The 22,596-nt window shown below is 39.9% G+C and overlaps 1 protein-coding gene across 3 annotated transcripts in view; it reads left to right on the forward strand.

Moving 5' to 3' along the window:
- The first annotated feature begins 8,632 nt into the window (after positions 1-8,632).
- Efcab14 (EF-hand calcium binding domain 14) overlaps positions 8,633-22,596 on the forward strand; it is a 36,117-nt gene continuing 22,153 nt past the window's right edge. The window contains exons 1-3 of one of the 3 annotated variants that reach the window (XM_046468981.2): positions 8,633-9,795; positions 10,951-11,099; positions 16,748-16,893. In XM_046468981.2, the coding sequence (XP_046324937.1) occupies positions 9,611-9,795; positions 10,951-11,099; positions 16,748-16,893 (480 nt within the window). In that variant the 5' untranslated portion in view covers positions 8,633-9,610. The remainder of the gene's footprint in view (positions 9,796-10,950; positions 11,100-16,747; positions 16,894-22,596) is intronic. The other 2 variants (XM_046468980.2, XM_046468982.2) reach the window with 2 other exon arrangements.

A 22,596-nucleotide genomic window follows, 5' to 3' on the forward strand; every position in this document is an offset into this window, starting at 1 on the left:
GTTTGTTTCACTTAGGTAGGCAATTAAGTTATTATGAATCAACCCTTTTCCTTTTGAAACTATTGTTAAGCTTTATTTGAGTGACTCATGGATTTTTACTCTAAGGGTAGTTTAGCCCTACTACCATGACCCTTCTGAGATCTCTACTGAATGTTCCAGGTGTTCATCAAGTTCTCTCCACTCAGCCAATTAGTAGTTGAACGTTTCTCAGCCCTGACTGAATCCCACAAGCTGTTCAGTTTAGAACTTCCCAGTAGTTATTATTTGCTTTCGCTCATGAATTTTTACTCTACATATGCATAACTTTTTAGACCGATTCAGGGGAGTCCTTTTTCCAAATAACTCCTTCCTTTCTAGTACTCTTCCCTGCAATTCTAATTTCTCAGTCTTTCCGATGTCAATGTCTCTGTCTTAAACACAGAAAGGCTCCCATTCTCTACTTGGGTTCCCCTCCCTGCTCTGCCAGAAAGTGCCTTCAGGGAGAAAGGTCAATGATCATCAGGCTCAATTTTGTTGGTTTTCTTTCTCTTAGGGATCACAGCCCTGTGCTAACTGTTGTCCCAAGTCTAAACAGTTGTTTCTTATATTCATCCAGTTTTCTAGTTATCTGTGTGAGACAGAATTACAGGACCAGTATTCAATTATGTTCAGAAGCCAGATTTTCTCTCCCTTGGGTTTTTGTTTGTTGTTGTTGTTATTGTTGTTGTTGTTCGGGGGGTTTTATTTTCTTTTATTTGGTTGGAAGTTTTTTTTGGCACCAGGGATTGAACTTGGGGCACTTGAACACCAAATCACATCCCCAGCCCTATTTTGTATTTTATTTAGAGTCATGGTCTCACTGAGTTGCTTAGTGCCTCACTGTTGCTGAGGCTGGCTTTGAACTCGAAATCCTCCTGCCTCCACCTACTAAGCTGCTGGGATTACAGGTGTGCACCACTGAGCCCAGCTCCCTTGGGTCTTTATTCAAATGTTACTTCAGGAGTTGTGATCATCCCAAAAGTACTCCCTTTCCTCCTTCCCTGCTTAATTTTTCTCCTTCAACACCATATAAACATACTTGTCTTATTTATTGTTTCCCTTCATTAGAATGTAGACTCCAGGCAGGCAAGGATTCTTATGAAATCTCTCCCCTTTTGTAGCTCCAGAACAAATATTAGAGCTTGTAACACATTAAGTAATGAATAAACATGCGGTTAATGAATTAGGTAATCCATGAATTAAAGATCGTCACCATTTGAAAACTTATCTTCATACCATTTTTATCTTTTCTGCATCTTGTTTCATGGTGATTATCACAATTTTATTGTACATGTGTGTATGTATGTGTCTACAAACACATACGCACACACAAGCCCTTAAGCAGCAAGAATTTGATCATGTGTATCTGTGGTGGACCTACACAGAGCTGAACATGGGCGGATCTTTGCATGTGAATGGGAAGGAACTCATGTATAAAGTGTTGCTGTTCAGGAAACCAGCAGAGGGCAGCACAAGGCTGCACTTGCCTTTACTGTCTCCCTAGTCTTCTCCAGTGAGAAGGCGGGGGATATCAGTCAGAGCTGTATACTACTGGACCAAAGCTCAGAAGAGAACTCAGGAGGGCCCAGGAAGCCTTTCTTAGGATCCTTCACAGGGCCTTGATGACTCAGAGTCTCCTATTCACTCCATCATCCACAAACATTGAGGCTTGCTGGAAGGAGCAGCATGCACAGAAGGAGCAAACACCACACACACACACACACACACACACACACACACACACATCAGGCCCTTCCTTAGTAGAACTCTCTTTTTCTGATCCCAAAATCTCTCCAGACTGTACTAAGTTCCCTGGTTCAAATGGGGTTTCTCCAAGGCTGGCCTCCCAGTACAACTAGTGCACTTAGCAATTCTGTTGAAGCCCTTGAAAGTCTACCACTTAAATGTAATCCTTACCTCAGACACTGCCAGGAGGTGATCATTAGTTCTAATTTACAGATGAGAAGCTGGGGTCAGAGAGGAAAAAGGAGTTTGCCTAAGGTCACACAGCTAGTGAGTTGTAGAGACTGAAACTCAAACCCAATGATGGCAGCCCAGGGCTCCTTCCAGGGCCTCTTGAAGCCTCCTCTCCAGCTTAGACCCCAGGGGAAGAAAGCCCGAGGAGGCCAGGGTAGGTAGGCTGGAGGCCATGGTAAGATCCTTTCATTCCAGGATTATTATTCTCATCCTAAAATAAACTTACTCACTCCAGTCTTGCTCTTTTCTATAAGCCTTTCTGCGACATTTACCCTGTGATAGTGGGGATGGGCATTGCCTGCTTCCTTGGAACTTTTGGTGAGTAGAGTCTGAGTATTATTGTACTCCAGGACAGCACACAAGGCCTCAAAAGTAAGTAGGGGCTCTCTTGGGGACAGAAGAATGGATGGATAGAAATCACCAAGAAAAACAATGCCTGGAAACTCTTTGGCTTCATCTACTCCAATAGTTCAAGTCAGCAAACAACCCTTCATTCTCCCCTGCCCGAGGTTCTGTTCTGGACACTAAAAACAGTTTATAGGTGAGGAAACTGAGGCCTCAACAAGCAGTGGCACGAAAATGCTTATAGCAATTCAGAGGAGGCTGTGCCTAGAATAGGAGAATTCCAGCCAGGGGTAGTCCTTACCCCGTCCCACAATAATGCTGGGAACCAGTTGTTGCTTCCGGCTGCTTAGGACCCATGGGGGAAAAAGTCATTGTTCATCTTTGTGCTTGGTCCCTTTCCTACCACCTAATCCTTCCCCTTCCCATTGTCCTCAGACCCTTCGTTGGGGTACAGGATGCAGCTGCTGGTGCAGGAGCAAAGATGGGAAGGGGCTCGGGAAAAACCAATGAGGCCATCCCAGGAGAGATGACAGGCTTCAGCTGGCAGTCCCTTTTCCGGTGAGCTGCAGACAAAGGCACCAGGCAATGGGATCTGCCACATGGTGCTGGACACCAGTGCAGAAATTAGGCTTCAGAGGTGGACTAATCCAGATCCAAGCCACAGCATCTAACACTGATTTATTGTGTGTCCCTGGGCGAAGCCTCTCTCACTTTCGAAACATTAATTTCTTTCTCCATTAGAGCAAGAATAAGATGCTTGCCTAGAAAGGATTAACTTATTGTAGTGAGGATTAACACAAAAATGCCTGATACCTAAGTATTTAAAAATGTTCACTTCTGTTCCTTCCTCATCCTTCAACCATGGCAAAGCATCAAGAAAGATAATGCTAAAGAGGGATCTTCTAGCAAGTATAAGCAGCACTTCCTATTAGGTAAATGGAGATGTATTCCCACAATTGAAACATCATCAAAATCATATGTGATAAATCTATACATCATATTAAATAATTTATAATTGCATTAATGGAACAATTGACATTTACTAGGCATTTACTTACTATGTGTCAGGCATATTACTTCTCTCTGCACACTCTGTGAGCCCAGTACCATTGGGACCAGTTTGACAAGTATGTGACCAGTGCAGCTGCACAGAGTGCATCGTCAGAAGGGTGCTCACAAGTCAGGTTTAATGCTCTGGCGTAGCCCTCTTGAAATTCTTATTCATTGTATCTTCTTTTTTTTTAAGGTAAAGTAATTTATTACAATTATTTTAATAAATAAAACTTCCATGTCTAGATAAATTTCTTTCTAAGGTGTTGAGAACTCGGAAAAAAATTATAAAATAACCATCAATAAATTTAAAACTATATGAGACACTAGAAAGCAATTTAAATTGGGTTGACCTTGTATAAAGGAAAATAGAGCTTGTTTCCTGATGCTCAATATCGACAGTGAATAGAATTTCCTAGTTAAGCAGGTTTGCTTGTTGTGAACACTTGAAAATAATTAAATGAACAGCATGTTCATTGTATCTTTGTGTTTCAAATGTGAAGTCTGATGGAATAATGGAGCACACACTGGGTATCTGGAGCCTCAGCGCACGTGTGGTCCTGTCTCTTTTCTCCTTCCTACCTCCCCATACCTAAGATGGATTCTTAGCTATCTGTCCACCCAGCCCCCTGCCAAACTCTACTCCCTGTCATCCCCTGATTCTGTGGGGTCTGGATGCAGGCACAGGAAGAAGATAGGAAGGTGTGCATGCCAAGTTATGGGACAGGGACCTACGCCGCTGTGATGGCCTGCCTGTACTACCAGGCCCAAGGAAGAACATTAGATAGTGAATAATAAACAGCATGACAGGTTTAAAAAAATCACAGAAAAGAGGACAAAAGCCTTTTTCCAGCTTTTTTTTTTTTTTTAACAAGAGGCCTCCCCATTTTCATTTGCATTTGTCCACACAAATCATGCAGCCAGTCCTGAGTACTGTTATTACCATCACTTCAAAAAACTGGACAATGAGGTTCAAAGAGGCTCAGTAATTTGTCCAAGGTGACACAGCTGCCAAGTGGCAGCATTCAGAGAATTATATCTCAGGAGTGAGAGAGAACTTTGAGATCATAAAGAACTTTAGCCCAGGAACCAGGAGACTTACATGCAACTTCTGACCACAACTGGGCAAGCTGCCCATTCCACCTCATTTTTCCTAGGTGAAAGCACTCTGTGTAATCTTTGGCAGTACAGGTCTCGGGATTTAGCTTTGCAACTTACATAGGATGTGACTTTTGAGTTACAAGAAAATCATCATTCACCCCACTTCCCCAGAGAGCTGCCATGAGTATTCAGCAGATGACAATCACTCAACCTAATGATACCTGAAGTCATATAAAGCACTTTCATGCCATTCCCTCCCCCAGACAACACTGAGCAGAAAGGAGTATTATTTTCCTCATCCCATGGACAGGAATGCTAAAGCATCAGAACTGTAAAGTGACTACCCCCAGCTCCTACTGCTTTTCAAGCAAGTTTTGAATAGGTTAACAGGGCTCCCCAGGCACAGTCTCATAATATGAACATCCACAAAAGAAGGGTCACCACTTTGGGCAGTCCTGATGTGGGAAGACAGAATGGACCTCTCAGGACAGGAGCCCCAGATCTGAGGGAATCGGCTCCATCCCTGGTCTTGAGGGTCCCAGGTCTGAAGGAGGAGCCCAGAGAGGCACCCAGGAGCTCCTGAGAGAAAAGAAATACCAGGTCAGCAGCATTCACAGAGTGACTCAGATCCTGGAGGATACTTACCCAACATAGGTGGGGCATGATCTACAGAGCATAGACAAACAGACAGAAGGATTGAGGGACAGGTCACAGCATAAGCATCATCCTCTCCACACATGACCAGTTCATTGGCCAGTCCTGGGGAAGGTTTCTGTTGTGAGTTATGCCATTAACATAGACCCAGCATGTTTGTGTCTTTCCACAATGTCAGAATTTATTGAATAACCATAAATTCATAGCTACACCACTTTCAGGAGCGGAAGTTCACTGAATATTAGGGTGCTCACCTGATAGACATAAGTCAGGCAATCACAGGTTCTTTTATTCCAATCTTAACTACTAATATTTATAATACTCAAGTCACATAGGGGGATATCTTACAGAAAGGCTAAGAAAGGGTTAAGGCAGCCTTAGAGGTTCAGGAGGCTAAACTAAGGGCAAAGTCTGAGCAGATACAATGCAAAGAATCACTGTAAGTGATCAGATCAAGATTACTTATTCTAAGTGAAGAGCTGTCAAAGTGCAGGAACTTATTCTAGGCCAGGGGTCAGAGGGCAGTTTCAGAGTGTCAGCTTGAGATATCCGTTTGGAGTGAGCTGTGCATGGTCTTCACAGGCAGCAGAAACCAGACTGTGCTGAAGCCCCAGGATAGAGAACTGGAGGTTCGTCGTTATGGCGATTTTCCTGGGCAAGGCTCTTGACAAATGACCAAATGACAGGGTTAGTGTGCCACTGTGTCCCATCTTGGGTGCTCCTCCTTTTATAGGCCTCAAGTGGGGGAAGTTGCTTCATTTGGTACTCAAGTATTTTAATAAGCTCATGGGCCTGTTTTTTCTGATATGAGTTTGATACATCTATGCATCCATGTGTTTCTGATTAATTCAGTAAGTTCACAGGTGATTATTTTTAATACCACAATGAATTTATCAGTTTGTGCTTTATGGTTGTGCTAGACAGATAGTAGTTGTTTACTCATACAAACAAGATGTAGACTCATTCTACCTCAGCACTTAACCTCAAAATGGAGTAAGCTGGGGGACAGGGTTGTGGCTCAGTGGTAGAGTGCTTGCCTAGCATGCGTGAGGCATTGGGTTAGATTCCCCACACCACATAAAAATAAAAATCAAATAAATTAAATAAAATAAAGGTATAAAAAATGGAGTAAGTCAGGGCAAACGACTGCTTTTTAAAATGGAGTAACTCTGGGTTAGGCACAATCTGAAAACTACTGTTCTATACATCATGAAGTAACTCAGAGCAGGGCACAGCCTGCTCTGCATAGCCTCCACCTACAGAGAGGGTGAGATCTGGGTGACCAGAAGTCATTCAGCCTAGTGGTATTTCCTTTGTCCTACCCCATACCCCTGGGTTCCTCAGTCCCCAGTTTCCATGGGAAGAACAAAGCATTTACAACACCGGACCCTTCCTCCTGACAACCACCTCTCTTGCCTGGGGCTTCAGATGACCACAAGATGTGACTGTGAAATGGTTCCTGAAATCACCTGTCCATTTCCAGTCTTTCAAAGAAGCACAATACAGAGCAGTCCAATAAACTTTCTGAGATGATGGAATTATAAGATCTATATTTCACTTTAAATAAGTCAAATGTACATTTAAATTGTCAAATGTGGCTAATGGCTACTGTACTTGTACAGCACAGCTTTACAAACAGAGACAATAAAAATGGAACAAATGCACCATGATTTTGGGCTTCAAAAGCACTGTCAAAATCACCTTCTCCTTGTCTGTCCTGCAAAAGAAGTATTTATCCCCATTTTACAGAGGAGGAAAATGGAGCTCAGGAAAGTTAAATGGCTTCCATATGAACAGAGTTAGTTTAAAATGGGATTTAATCTCAGATCTCTGGATTCCAAAATTCTGCCCATACTTCTATGCAACACTTAACGCAGTTATGCAGTCATGACATATTTATGGGTCATTATTATTAGGTGTATACCTCTGAGCTAAACGCTTAAAGACAAATCAGGCAGACTTTGGGTGGAAATCTCTGGACAAAGGCAGTATAATTGCCACAAAAGGAATAAGGGTATAAAAATTATTTTGTCTTTCAGATAGCTCAAAGCACTTCATTTTAAGGGTCATTGTGCCTCATGACTCTCCAATTTATATTTCAGGTCCCAACTCTGCCCAGAATTCCCAGTGGATATATCAATATCTAATTGACAAGCTTCTCAAGCTTGTCCCATACTCCCCGCCGCCCCACCTCACCTCAGTAAATGGAAATGCCCTTCTTCCAGATGTTCCACCTCAAGTTTCTAGAGTCACCCATGGGTCATTTTTTTTATGCCTTTCATCTAATCCACCAGCAAATACTGTTGGCTCTGTCTTGAAAAAGCATCCAGAATGCTCACCATCTCCACTGCTGCTGCCCTCACCTATCATCATCATCTCTAACTAGGCTGAAGCAAACTGGTCTCTTGAGTCCCTCACTCTTCCTGATCTTTTTTTCCACACAGTAACTGAAGTGATCTTTTCTTTTAAAACTAAAAAGTCAAAATATGTCTCCTGTCAGTTTCAAGCTCCCAATGGTTTCCCAAAGTCCTTTGGTAAGGTCCTAGGGAGTTTAGGAATAGTCAAAAATGCCTCTCCAACCTCATTTCCTACCACTCTCTTTGCTTTCCAGGTCCAGCCATACCAAGTCTTCCTGCTCACTCTTTCCTACAGCTATTGCCCAGTTCACTCTCTCCCTTTTTCAGGACTTCTGACCAAAGGTTTCCTCACGGCAGAGGCATTCCCCATTACTTTATCATGTTTCCATTTTGTTCATAACATTCATCACCTCCTGACATGAATATGTTTGCTGGTTGTTGATCTTCTCCCACTAGAGTGTGGGCTGCTAGGATAAACATAAAATATACAAGCTGTCCAGTTGGATTTGAATTTCAGATAAGCAATGCATCATTTTTCAGTCCCAGATGTTGATTATAGCAAAAAAAATCCTGTTTATCTGAAATTTAAACTTTACTGGGTGTCCCGTATAATATTACTTGCTAATTCTGGCAACCCTGTTCAGGAAAACAAGGACATTGGTTATTTTGCTCATTGCTGTATCCCCAGCATTAGAATAGCTCTTGAAATGTCGTCCTCAATAAACACTGAATGAATGTGTTCAACCAGATGATTAATCCGAAACAAGCCCAAACTTTTAATGAACGGCTTGCGAGTCAGAGGGGTGGATCCTGTAGACTAGGTTAGTCCGGCTGGCTACCGACGGCCTGCACAGCTAACAAACTTTCCAAGCAGGTCTGGCAGCCGGGTGCTCAGCCTATTCCGCCACCACTCCTCGGCAAACAAAACTCCACCCCGCCTCAAAGGAGCTGCGGATCTCCAGCGGCCCTCCTGGGGGCGGGGCCTCCCTAACCTGCAGGCCCGACCCAACCCTCGCCTAGAGCCCGCACCCCTCTAAAGCCCCGCCTCCCGGCCACCATTCGCACCCACTTCCGTGACGTCACCCAGCGGGCAACCAATGGGGGCCCTGCTTACTGGCAGGCGGTGCCGGGGGCCACTGCCAAAGGGGAAGTGAGCTGAGGCTGGAGCGATGGCCCGGGTTTGGTGCCCGCGGCCGCCGCCGCCGTCGCCACCAGCGCGTCGGGAGCAGCCGCGGCTGGAGCCGGAACGGGGGCCGAAGTCGCGGCTGGAGTGGGAGCGGCGTGTGTGAGTAGCTGAAGTCGTCCGTGTCGCAACACCTCAAACTCAGCCGGAGCGCTTCAGGTGGGGGGAGCGACGGTCGCCCCCTGAGTACCGCCCCCCGGCCCAGACAGCAGGGCTGGGGTCTCCCAGGCACCGGACTAGCTGCTGTCGCGCCAGGCCCTCCGACCCGGACTCCCTTCAAACTCAGGACGGAGGCCAGAGAACGGTGATCATCCCAAACCCCCTCCGCCTTCCCGGCCGGAGCTTTTTCTCGTCGCCCGGGCAGAGTTCCGGGTTGTAGTGCGGCGGAGCAAACCCCCTCCTGCCGCCACCTCTCCAACCAGCTAGTTCCCACTGTCTTGCTCTGCATCGCCTCTTCTCCACCCTTTTCAAGAACAAGTCCTGTCCCAGACGTTCAAAGTATCTATTCTGGGTGTCCTTCCCCATCTCTTGGAGCACTCTTAGAAATATTGCCTATTTACCAGAGCTGAGAATCTCTCATTCTTGACGTAGCTTTTCTCCTCTTTGGGAAGATAAAGGTTGCCCCCTTTCCACTCTCTTACCCGACAGACACTTCATGACCCGGGCTTTAGCCATTTGGATCATCAGCGCCTCGGCCATCTCTATGTGACTTCCCCACCCGTTTGAGTTCCAGTGTCCTCTGGGCTCCATTCTCCAGCCCCCAGCGGATCTGGTCAGTCCCGCCCCTGGGTGGGAGTGACCAGGGGGCTCTGGCCCAGGATTTCCCACCCTGGAAGGTAGTAGCTCCAAAGCAACAAGAGAACTGGGCGTTGGGTACGAACCTGGCAGCTCAGGAGTGGGTGCTCCACCCACCCCGCACAAGAAGATGAAAAAGCGCAGAGAGCTTAATGCATTGATCGGTTTGTCTGGGGACAGCCGGAGAAAGAAGCCCAAGAAAGGCTCAAGCAGCCACCGTCTGCTTCGCACTGAGCCTCCTGACTCAGACTCTGATTCCAGCTCAGAGGAGGAAGAGGAATTCGGTGTTGTTGGAAATCGCTCTCGCTTTGTCAAGTGAGTAAATGCAGAGATCAGGGCTGGGAGGGTGAGAGCCATCTCCTTGCACTACCAATGGGACAAATCAGTGGGAAGAAGAAGGAAGTTTATAAGAAGAAAAAAGGTAAACCTTAGAAGGCAAAGAGGGAGAAAAGATGTTCAGATCCTGAATAAAGGATAAGTTGGAGGTCAGTCTTTAGGTATTGAAAGAAGAGCCCCACCTGTAGGGTGAAGGTTGTGGACGTGGGGAATGTGCCAGGATCCCTGGGAGATTTAAAGAGGCTAAGAATAGAGGGGCAGAGAAACTTTTGGGATTAGGCCTTTAAAAAAGAATGTAGGAGAGTCCAGACTATCTTCAAACTGCTAATTATTTTTTGTACTCATATATGAGTCTAAATCTTGGTGGGAGAATATGGTGAGGGATGTATTATAGAAAATATGAGACTTAAGAGAAGATGGAGGGTGAAGGACAAAAAGGCAACTTTTCCCCAAACTATTTTTAGTTGGCGCAGTCATTGAACAAGTAGTGAGCTTTGAGCATGTTGGAAATTGGAGCTGAACCTGGTAAAGGGACCCTGTTAGAAGACACACTAAAAGAAAAGCGAATTTTTCTGAGGATTTGAAAGCAAGAGCTAGGCAGAAAGTTGGAGTGCCAGAAGAGATTGGGTCCTTTGTGTTTTTATTTAGAATGTCTACCCTTTGTTGTTGTTGTTGTTTTGTTAAAGAAGAGTATGGTTTCTAGTGACTTTTTCAGATTAGGTACTTAAACTTGTGTTTGGGGTATGAAGGTTTAATGATGGGTTAATTCTAGAATAGTTACCCTACTGGGTTAGTTTAGACCTTGAGGTCTGGATGAGTTTGGTATGAAATCTAGCTTATTTGTTTCCTTCCTTCTGAGCCAATAAACTAGAGTGCACCAGGTGTCCACTTAACCCTACAGATCCTATTTCTTTCATTCCATTTGCAGTAAAACTTGTTCAAAAGTTTGTGAAGTTCCTATACACTGAAACAAGGTCCCCTGGAGTGAGCGAACTTATATGTGAAAGTGAAAAATAGGTACATTACAGTGCGGTGATAGTTGAAGAAAACCACTGGTTTTATACTTTTCTAATTAAGCTTTTCTCCAAAGACCTCTTGCCTGAATTGATGTTGATGGCATTATTCTTATGATAGGGGAGACTACTTAAGATGCTGCAAGATCTGTTATCCTCTCTGTGCTTTTGTCATCCTCGCGGCCTGTGTCGTGGCCTGTGTTGGCTTGGTGTGGATGCAAGTTGCTCTGAAGGAGGATCTGGATATTCTCAAGGAAAGATTTAGAACAAGTAAGTGGTCACCCTTTTCCGAGTATAATCTGAAACTCTTTTCCAGGTTCAAGGACAAATTGGACCATGCTGAGTTTTGCCCATTCTGATAAAGCAATTGTACATTCTTTTCAGTATGTTTATACTCTTTTCCAGCTGTCAACTTGAATGTTACAACAGTTGTTTTTTGGTTTTGGAGATAGGTACTGGAAATTGAACCCAGGGACTCTTTACCACTGAGCTACATTCCCCATCCTTTTTTATTTTTTATTTTGAAATGGGGTCTTGTTAAGTTGCTAAGACTAGCCTCAAATTTATAATTCTCCTGTCTTAATCTCCCAGTTTGTTGGGATTATAGGGGAGTGCCACTGCTCCTGACCAGTTATCTCTTTTTAAACTGATAAACAAAAGACAGTGCTTATCCACCAGTATTTTAGATGCTACTTGTCCACCAGGACATTGCAGTTGACTCTTAGAGTACAGAAAGGAAGAGCAGCCTTGAGCCTTGGTTAACCTCCATGTATGACCTGGACGCCACTAAGTGAAGTGGCGATAGAAGGCTCATTCCTTCTATCTTACAGGAACAGTTGAGAAGGAGGGTAGGTGTTTCTATCAAATTATTTTCTCTTATGAAAAAACATGTAGAAACATAGGAATAAGCAACTACAATAACCAACATTTATGGAATGCCTACTATATGCCATGTCACAAATAAATCATTTTATTATTTTTATGCTCTTAAAATCAAAGAGGCTTAGAAAGATTAAGTAACTTGTTCAGTGATTACGTGTGGCAGACCTGACATTTGTACCAGGTCCTCTTGCCCCTTGCTGCCCAGGTTCATGTGTATAACCACTAGTATATTGAATCACTGTTGCCAATGCTTGTGTAAGTCTATACACATTTCGCCAAATAACCATAGATTTCTTTGATATTAATTTGGGCCAGTAATCTAAGAGAAGTTTAGTAGAAATACCAGATGAGCTGGTTTTCTGCATATTTATCAGCTTTCAAGCATAGAGCAAAAAAAAACCCAGATTTCCCTCTTATCCTTATCAATGCTTATTTGCTTGTTTGTGGCATTATGTGTTTTAAGGAAGACTTTTTTTAAAGATATAATTTTAAAATTTTAGGAAACCCCTGATTCTTTGAATTAAATTATATATTCATGAAGAGCTTTCAATAACCGAAAGAGTACCTACCTTGAACAATATACAGCTGGGAGAAGTATCTGTCTCATGAAAGAGTGTCAAGGTTAAAGAGACTTTTCAAGATACAAAGCACTATATATTCTAATTGTGAAGTTGTATTTTACACATTCAAATTATTTTTTCTGACAGATTTGTTTGCATGGTAGCTTCCACCACATTTAACCTAAATATCTGGTTGGCAACACTGAAATTTTTGGTTCTAGATTTCATGGGTTAATTTTCTAAACTAAGGAATTAGTTTCAACTTAATCACAAATACATAACCTTGATAGCATTATCACACGGGGAAACTGATCACAGTCTTTCTCAAGGTCACGAAGAAAGCTGGCTTCAGAACTGGAATTAGAGTTCTTACTCCTATTTTAAGCCTGGGAGATCACAACATTTGACCTTTTCTTCACCCCAGCTTCTTCTTGCTGCCTGCAGTTTTCAGGTTCTGAACCTGACCTAAGGATAGCTAACCTTTAGTGTGATAGTCATGTCTCTAGTGATATTGCTTTGGGGAAAAAATTATGAAATGCTCACTTTGGTTTTCTTCAGATTCAGGGATTGCATTGGGTAAACCATAATTTTCTGCCAGAATCATCCTGACTTGTATGATTTATCAGCTGGTTAAATAATATAAGAAAGAATGAGAGTCAAGCTCTGTTTTTTCTCTGGCTTACTGGTTGTCCTTGCAGTATTGCAGAGTGTTTCTAAGGCCAGTGTATTCTTCATATGTAAGTAGTAATTATAAATTGAAAACAAGGTTCTCAGAAACAGTGTTTAACCTTAAGTAACCACTGACCACTCCTGTCTGTACAATCATCTCTCCATAATTAGTTGGACTTCATAGGCTTGTGCCACAGTTTGTTTTGATCACACATAGCAATTATATATTTATACATTTCAACACATTACTCAGTGCTGCCCTCTAGGGATTCCTTTCTCTAAATGCTCTATGTCTCTGTTTATAAGATACCCAGGTAATTTGTACCTTAGCTGAGCTTTTCAAGGAATTTCTTAGTTTGGAGAATGTAGGACATGTGGTAGGCATGACAGTAAATTAGTTAACAAATATTTAGTGAGCACTTGTTAATACCAATCTCTGGAAAGAGTGTATTTAGGAGCTGCCAAGGATTATGCCCTGGACCATGGAGCTGGCTTTCTCACACTGAGCAACATTCCCCTGGGATCCTGACTACATTTGTCAGCCAGCTAAATGAAGTAGGTTTGGATTTAGCAATCCACCTCTTTTGATGTCTTTGATTTGCTACAACAGAAATGCCATTACCTCAATATCTGAAAGCAGGACTTCTGAAAGATGATAGAGAAGAGATGGAGCCTGGGGCATTCAGTCCATAGGCTAGACTATTGTGGACTGCTTGCCCAAGAGTTTTTTTGTGAAAACCAATTATCTTGACTAAATGGGGTCACTCTTATGAAGCTTAAATAATCTTTCTTTGAATTATGCTTCTGCTTTAAATATGTTTCAATAAGTTAACTTACTTTTTAGTTTTCAAGGACATGGTGGAATTCACTGACTCAAATAAGACCACCATCTTATCAAGGTTTAATACTTTTTTGAGAAATTCAGAGCCCCTCTTTCTTTATTTCAGTAAATTTTCCAAGGAGCTTGTGAGGCTAAAATATCTGAAATAGCAAAACAGATAGGCTTGGCATTTTCCTTTGTGATCAAGGAATAACTTGATCCTTGAGTTTAAAGTACTAGCTGGCCTTAAAACTCTTGGCTCAGTGTCCTTTTTCCAGAAGCAGGTACTTTGAAAGATCTCCACAGTTATTCTAAGAAAAATTCTGTTCCAAGTTATCCTCCTTTGTCACTAAAGTGTTAAACATTAGGAAAAGAATTTGGAAGAGAAGGATGGTATTAATATATCAGTCATCTCCTTTTCTGACTATACAGGCAAAGTAGTGAATTGATATTTAATATATAGAACTTTAAAATATCTTGTGCTAATGAGGGTATTAGGATGTGTGTGAGACCTCTGGAGTATACTCAAAAGAGTACTGACCCTCAGAAAAGAAAATTTGAATCCTGGCTCTAAAATTTAAACAAGTCACTTATTCCTTTTGAGCCTTCATTTTCTCATAAAAATGTATTTGTACCCCCAAGCACTTTGGGCATTCCTCTAACGTTGGTCACACTATATAGTAATCAATGCCTCACTTTTCCTCTAGACTAAGAATTTAGGGTCTTCTATATACAGTGGTGCCAAATGCAAGACTGGCACATGGTAGAGGTTCAATAATAATTTGTTTAATAATGGTTACATAAATTTTATTGCAAGTTGTAAAGACATTGTATAAATAAATATTGCTATTAGCATATGTTCTGCTCCTAAGGTACAGTGCATAAATTTCCATCTCCTAATCTTTTTTTTTTTGGTGGTGGTGCTGGGGATTGAACCCAGGGCCTTGTGAATGCGAGGCAAGCACTCTGCCAACTGAGCTGTATCCCCAACCCCCATCTCCTAATCTTATATATTAAAAAATCAACTAGGTAATTCTTTTGAGAATTAACATATTAAATTTTAAACAAGTTGCTTTCCATATTGAAAGAACATGAATTAGTAATTGTAAGTTATTTGCTACACTTCCTCCCATTTATGTAATAAAAGTATGTCTGCTTAGCTTGTATCTCCTAAAAAGCCTAAATTATATAATGATTACAATCCCCTTTTAATTCATACAGTCCTCAAGATATATTATTTTCAGAACTTACCATTTTTATGTATTCATTAGTTAATAATTGTAACCTAGGTTATTGTGTTTGTCTTATTTTTCTCTTCCACTTCTAATTCCTACTTAATGCATACTGACTTCAGAAAAGAAAGACAACTTTCCTTCTTTGGGATTTTCAACCACCTGAATATGAACATTCATGGATGGGTTTTCTTTACAATCTTACTGAAAATGTGTAAGAAATTCAGTAACATGCTTTGAGCTTCTTTAGTTTAGACTAAATGGGAAAATATTTTTATTATATGAGATGGGTATATTCCTGCAACCCATGTGTAAATCAAATGCCACATTAAAGTACTTAAGGAAGTCTATTACTTGAAATGAAATCTTTCAGCAAATATTTTTGAAAGATAAATAAAAATATCTAATTTCATTTTTCTAAATTTTCATATATTGGGCATGTATGAAATACCACCTCAGTTTTAGGGGGGAAGTTTTTGTTGCTAAGCATTTTGAGGAGCTTTCTTTCTTGAAATTTTCTTTGTTAGATTGAAGAGGTAGACACAGTGGAGTGCCTGAAATGTACCAGGTATAATTTTTTTTAAGAGTTGACTCTTTTTTCCTTTTAATGCCTTTATTTCTATTTATTTTTATATGGTGCTGAGGATCAAACCCAATGCCTCACATATGCTAGGCAAGCACTCTACACTGAGCCACAACCCAGCCTGTGCCAGGTATATTCTACACAGATATGAATATGACCCAATCTTGGAGTTTACATTTTAGTAAATTGTTTTTTATTGGTCCTTTGTATCAGTTTTTGGTTTAAAAGAAAGTAAGTAATAACTAATCATGCGGTCTATGACCTAAAAAAAAAAAAAAAAAGTAGGTTTTATTCTGAAGGACCAGCCATTATCAATATTTTATTTTCCATTAGAAGGAAAAATGCTTTTTAAAGAAGAGAAAGCACTCTCTCAGGACTCTGCCTTCATGCTGGTAAATCTCTCAACCATTCAGGAGATATTGTTTCCTAAAGAAAAGGCCAAATATCACCCTGTACTTCACCTAGCATGATCCTTTATCTTCTACTTCATCTGGAGCTTTTGGGTTGATATCGGATTTTAGAAAACACTTTGCTATTTATGAAAAATATTAAAAACCTCAGTCCTCGTAACGGTTTCAAAAAGTGATAAAACCCCTTGCATTTAAAACTATAACTTGTATGATGTCACTTGAGCATTAATGGAGCAAGCTTTATAAATCTTCATTGATTAATTGAAAAACTCCTTATTTGAGCTGGTCAGTACTAAGCATTTATGTATCTCTTCTTGTGTGCTTGGCCAACTGTGTTAAAAACTTTATATCTATTCTCTTACTTAATTCTAACAATCCTGGGAAGTACATCTTATCACTGTATTACAAATGAGGAAACTGAGTTCAAAGAATATGAATAATTTGCTCAAAATCAAAATGTTACAGAGTTTCATATCTAACTCCTTTCCATGAATTTTTTATTTTTTAGCTACCTGACTTAAAAAAACTGCAATGCCAGTAGTAAAATAGCTCTAGTTGGTCTAGTTGAAATGAGGGCTTAGTGTTAAATATATGCATTTAGTATATAAAATAACAGTGGAGTTGGTAATATGAATTTGATCATTATCATCCCAGAGTTAACTTTTATTAATTTATCTTCTTTCCAACTGTGTGATTATTTTTTCATCTTGGAATCATGAGGGAAGCTTATTTCTATTTATGATTTTTTTTTTTTCCTTTTAGTGGAATCTAATCAGAAAAGCTCATTCCAGGAAATACCCAAACTTAATGAAGAACTACTCAGTGAACAGAAACAACTTGAGAAGATTGAGTCTGGAGAGCTGGGCTTGAATGATGTCTGGCTCAACATCACAGAAATGAATAAGCAGGTAGCAGTGATTTTATTTCTGTATTAGCTATGAGGGTAGTGAATTTACTTCAGGTTGCTAATTTTTTAAATTGAGGTTTTTGCATACTATGATCCCAATACATTTAAAATATGTATTAGTTATGCATTTGCCAAATATTTAAAATTTTAACCCTTCTTTAAATGAACAAAGTTCCTCCAAGTTAGAGCAGTGTAGAGGGAGTTGGAAATTGTTGAGTTGGTGTTTTCCTATGAGGCAGTATAGGTATCATAAAAAAGGAGTGTCATCCAACCCCCAAGAAAAATGGATAACCTGTTTTTTTTATTAGATTGTGAGAGCTTTGTTTTATTTAATAGAGTTAATAAACTTACAGTTGCAGCCTTGGGATGTAGCGCTGTATACTATGCTAAACCAAATCTGGAAATCATACCTAGTGGTGGTTATTCTAGAGTAGCTTAGGAGCAGGTGGTAAAGTAAGCTAAATACTTTGGCCAGGCAAAGAAGCCTAGAATATAAACTTTTCCAGTCCCTAAGTTGGCTAGAGTTCAGTAGGCCTTAATTCCTAAAGAGTGAATGTGACAGGGCTGGGGTTGTGGCTCAGCGGTACAGCACTTACCTAGCGCGTGTGAGGCCCTGGATTTGATCCTCAGCACCACATAAATAAATTAATTAATTAAATAAAGAATGTTGACTATGCATCTCATATATATAAGGAGCTATTGTTGTCATTGGGTCTTGTAGCCTGTGTCTGCAGTTTATTCAGTTTATTTGGGAAAGATGTCATCATTGAAAAGAAAACTCAAGTAACAAATGAATTAAAATAAAAATGAGCAGTTTGGCTAGAGAATACATCAGGTGAAAGCAGACTACACTGAAACTCTGAGAGATAATTAGCATCTCTCCTGAGGCAATCAAATTCCAGTATTTCCCATCTCCTTATAAATCATGGAGTTAACTATTCTGAGATAAAGATGAGATTGTTTAGCATGAATAGGCAAAATGCCTAAAAATAGGTGTGTCATGTTTGTGGAACTAAGAGGATATTCTTTTCTTCAGAGGGGAGTCACAAAGTTCAGAATGAGCCAAACAGTGGGAGTTTGCTGTGGGAGAGAGCACTATGCTAGAGGAAGTACTTGTGATTATTTCTGAAGCTACACCTTTCAACAGTTGTTCGTGAGCTGAGTAGTTCAGTACTTAGGACCAAAGATCAGTGACCTGGGCACCACATGGCTTCCAAACTTTTGCCTGGAACCCACAGTAAGGAATGTTTTATATAATGACTCAGTAATCACATTCAGACATATGTGTTGTAGTTTGAATGTGTCCCCCAGTAGTTCATGCATTGAAATTTAATCCCCAGATTAATGCTAATGGTATATTAATTGAAACTTAATCTGCCAATGCTAATGGTATATAGAGGTAGACTTTTTTGGAGGTAATTAGAATTAAATGAGGTCATAAAAAATAGGACCTCCAATGATGGTATAATAAGAATGATGGCACACTGTTCTGTCTCATCACGTTCATTTGATGTCCTCCATTATATTACCATGCAGCAAGAAGGCCCTCCCAGATGCTGGTGCCATGCTCTTGGGCTTTCCAGCCTCCAGAACCATGAGCTAAATATAAATAAACCCCTATTCTTTATAAATTACCCAGTCTCTTGTGTTCAGTTATAGCAACAGAAAATGGTCTAAAATGCTATATGTAACTGAGATAAGTTTCTGAAAACAGTGACACACCCTAAATATGTATGATGCCTTATGGCTTGTTATTTCCTATTCAATTCTATTTTGGAGTTTTTAAAAATTATTTATGAAATAATTGATAGGCTATAGTACCTAGTACTGACTAGTTGCCATTTATGCTTGGACTCCGTAACAAAATAGGGACAAGCAGGTATTCACTCCTTTCATGCAAAAAGAATAGGATAAACTGTGGCCTTGCTTACATTCACACAGAAAATGAGCAATTTGGGCAGAGATTATATCAGGTGAAAGTAGACTACACTGAAATTCTTTGAGATAATTAGTCTCTTCTGAGGCAATCTGAGGATTCCAGTAGCTAGTCATGGAGTTAACTATTCTGAGATGAGGATGAGATTGTTTAACAAGAAGAGGCAACATCAGCTATTTCCCATCTCCTTATAAATGGCATTGTATGAAGAATCAAAGGGAAATTGGTTCTTAGTATGAGAAGACAGATTTTTTTTCACATGTTTGGGATATATTTTGATTTCCAAATTCTCTTTAACCAGAAATCTGGACACAAAAGAATCACTTTTATTCCTGGCCTGGCCATTATTTTTAATGCAAAAAGTATCTGGGAAGAGGGCTGGGGCTGTTGTTCAGTGATAAAGTGCCCACCTCCCACGTGTGAGGCACTGGGTTCAATCCTCAGCACAACATAAAAATAAATAAAGATATTTAAAAAAAAAAAAAAGTACCTGGGAAGACAGGTATATCAAGAAGTTTACTTCAGTCCTTGGGTTTTATATATGAAACTGGGAAGATTGAATTGCAACCTTTTCCATTTTAGCTTCAATACACCTTCAGAGATGCTGGGAGTGACTAATGAAGTCAGCCTAACACAGCAATTCTTTACTGGCCTGGGCCCAAACAGTGAATGGATGGTGGTGAAGCAGAGTTTCATGTTGTTTCCAAAGGGAGCGCAGCACTCTTGAGTGTTTTTCTAATGGCATCTCTAATGGCATTTGTCCTAAACCAAAATAGGTATAAAAATAAAATTAATATTTAACTATGTTTCTATATATAAAGGTAACTGTCCATTAAGATGCTTTTAGTGGCATTTTTAAAAGTAATTCAAAGTGACTTAAACAAGAAAATGTATTTCATCACTTAACAAAGCACTGTCCTTACCACAATGTAAGTTGAAGTTAATGCAGTTTTTAAAACAAAAGCTATCAGTTTGGAAAGCATAAAATCGTATTTTCCCTTGAAAAGTCTTTAAACTAGTAGTTGAAATGTATTCATAAAAACCTCTAAATTTTTATCTATTTCTTCTTGACCATTATAGGGAATCTTCTCCCTTTTCTTTGAAGATTATTAATGCCACAAATGTTTACTAAGCTGCTTTTATGAAACTAAGTCTTGGATTCTGTTTTAGTCCATTCAGGTTACTATAGCAAAATACCTTAAACTAGATAACTTACAAACAACAGCAATTTATTGTTCACAGTTCTAGAGGCTTGGATGTACAGAGTCAAGGCACTAGCAGGCTTGATGTCTAGTGAACATTCATTTCTCTGTTTCATACATCCTGCCTTCTTACTATGTCTTCCCATGTCAGAAGGGGCAAACAAGCTACCCTGGATCTTCTGTGAAGACACTGATTTCATTCATGAGAGTGGAGCCCATATCATGTCTCAGAGGCTCCACCAATTAATGCCACCACATTAGGGATTAAGTATCACCATATAAGTTTTAGGGTGACACAAAATTCATAGCATAATAGATTTAAAACCAAAAAGATATAATTTCTTTCCTTAAGGGTCTTACCAAAAAAATGGAAGTTTTGTTTTGTTTTGTTTTTTGTTTTTTGTTGTTGTTGTTGTTGTTTTTTTGGTACCGGGGATTGAACTCAGGGGTACTCAAGCACTGAGCCACATCCCCAGCTTTATTTATTTATTTTTAATTAGAGACAGGGTCTCACTAAGTTACTTAGCACCTCGCTGTTGCTGAGGCTTTGAACTCACGAATCTCCTGTCTGAGCCTCCAGAGCCGCTGGGATTACAGGCATGCATGACTGCGCCCAGCTGAGGTTTTTTTTTTTTTTTTAAGGTATAAATAGTTGTAAACAGCCTAATAAACAATAAGAAACAGGTTCAAATGACTACTGTGAGTACATATTTAAGTATATATTCAACCAAGGCTGGGGTCAGTTGAGATTTCCCAAAGATGTTGAGCTGAGTCCTGAAGGACAAATAGGAGTTGGCCAGGTAAATTTTTGAGAAAGAGAAGAGGGTACTTAGCTTAAAGCATTAGTATAGCCTGTCCTCCTAATTTGTAAATTCCGTATTTGCAAATTCACATGCTCAGTAAAATTTATTTGTAACTCCAAAGTCTATATTTGGGAGGCTTTTGTAGTCATTCACTCACTTGTTCACAGAAGTAAAAATTTGAGTCACTCAGTACACATTTACAGCTGAGGTTGAACAATGCAACACACTGCTTTCTTGTTTCAGGTCTTATACTATAAACAAGTGTCTTTTTTATAGTATATTTAATGCCACATTTTTCCTATGTTTATACTTTTTGTTGGTGATTTTACTGTTTCAATGTCGCCAAGGCCTAGAGATAAAGTGCTATGGTGTTCTTAAATGCAAGGAGACTGTGGTATGCCTTATGAAGTAAATATATATATATACTTGCTTCCTTCAAGCATGACTTGAAGTAGTGCTGTTAGTGAGTGAACAATATGCATTAAATAATATTTTTAAACAAAAACATGCATAAAACAAAATTATGTATTATATTGATCAGTTGACAAAAATGTGATTGAAAAAAAGGTCTGGTAGAAACGTAACCCTGCATTTCCCCTAGGAACAGCAGTTTAGTATTCACTAGTTCAATATTTGCTGCAACTTTTCTAGAAGATAACTACCACTACCAATGAAAATGAACTTTATGTGCAAGAGAATAGATGAATAGAAACACAATGTGTTTAGGGAATTTTAGTCATTCATTATAGCTCTAACATAATAGAAAGAGTCCAGAGATCAAATCCCTCAACAAGAACCATTAACAAAAAGAACCTTGAGTGCCCTTCTGTAGTACTCCCTATATCTTTAAGCACTTGGTCCAAATAACGTATGTGATGGTTATTTGCATGTGTATCTAATTGCACTAGAAGGTTATATAATGTATTCTGAACCTTAAGCATGATGATGAAAGTGATGGTGATGATAGTGGTGGTAGGTTACCAAGTAATGATAATTGCTATTATTGAGTATTCTCTTTGTGTAGGCCACTATTAGATGCACTGCATCTGTGATCGTCTTTGTTTATATAGCCCTATAAAGTAGAAAATGGTATCTCCATTTTATTGGTAAGAAAATTAAGGGTCAAAGAGGTTAAGTAGTTTGCAGAAGGTCACACAGCTGTATAGCAGTGCTAAAATCAAAATACATCTTGAGAGCCTCTTTCCCATTTCCCATTCTGCCTCCCATCCTTATGTCCCTTTCAGGATTCAATAGGTGCTTGGTAGATAAAGTTGAAAGGATAAGATGCTGATGGAAGGTTCCTATTCATCCTCATTTACTCTTGATGAGTGTCTGTTTTAGTAACTTTTTTCCTTACTGTTTAAAGAACACTTAATTTCAACCTCAAAGCAAAAAAATAAAAAGAGCACCATTTTTTACTTTATAGTATAAAGTGATCTATTAAGCAGATGATCTACAGTGGCTATTTTTAATTTTGCTAATGAAAAGTCATGTAATATGCATAAAAGTCATGATTCATCTTTTGGCTGAAATATGAATTTTTTCTTAATGGTTTCTATTTAATAAAACTTTAGATTCTTCAGATTGCAAAATATGACTTAGTGATAAGTTCTGTGATGCTTAAATCAAATCTGACATTCCAGAATGCACGTTTTAGAAGGCAGGGCAGTTTCAGAGATAGTAACGAGAGGGTGCCCCTCATCTCTCCTTTCCAGATACACACATAGCTTTGCTATAGTTTTCTCGAGATTTTTGCATTAGTC

The sequence above is a fragment of the Marmota monax genome, unplaced genomic scaffold (genome assembly GCF_021218885.2).
Source record: "Marmota monax isolate L192 unplaced genomic scaffold, Marmota_monax_Labrador192_F-V1.1 WCK01_AAM20220418_F8-fsc00008, whole genome shotgun sequence".
NCBI lineage: Eukaryota > Metazoa > Chordata > Mammalia > Rodentia > Sciuridae > Marmota > Marmota monax.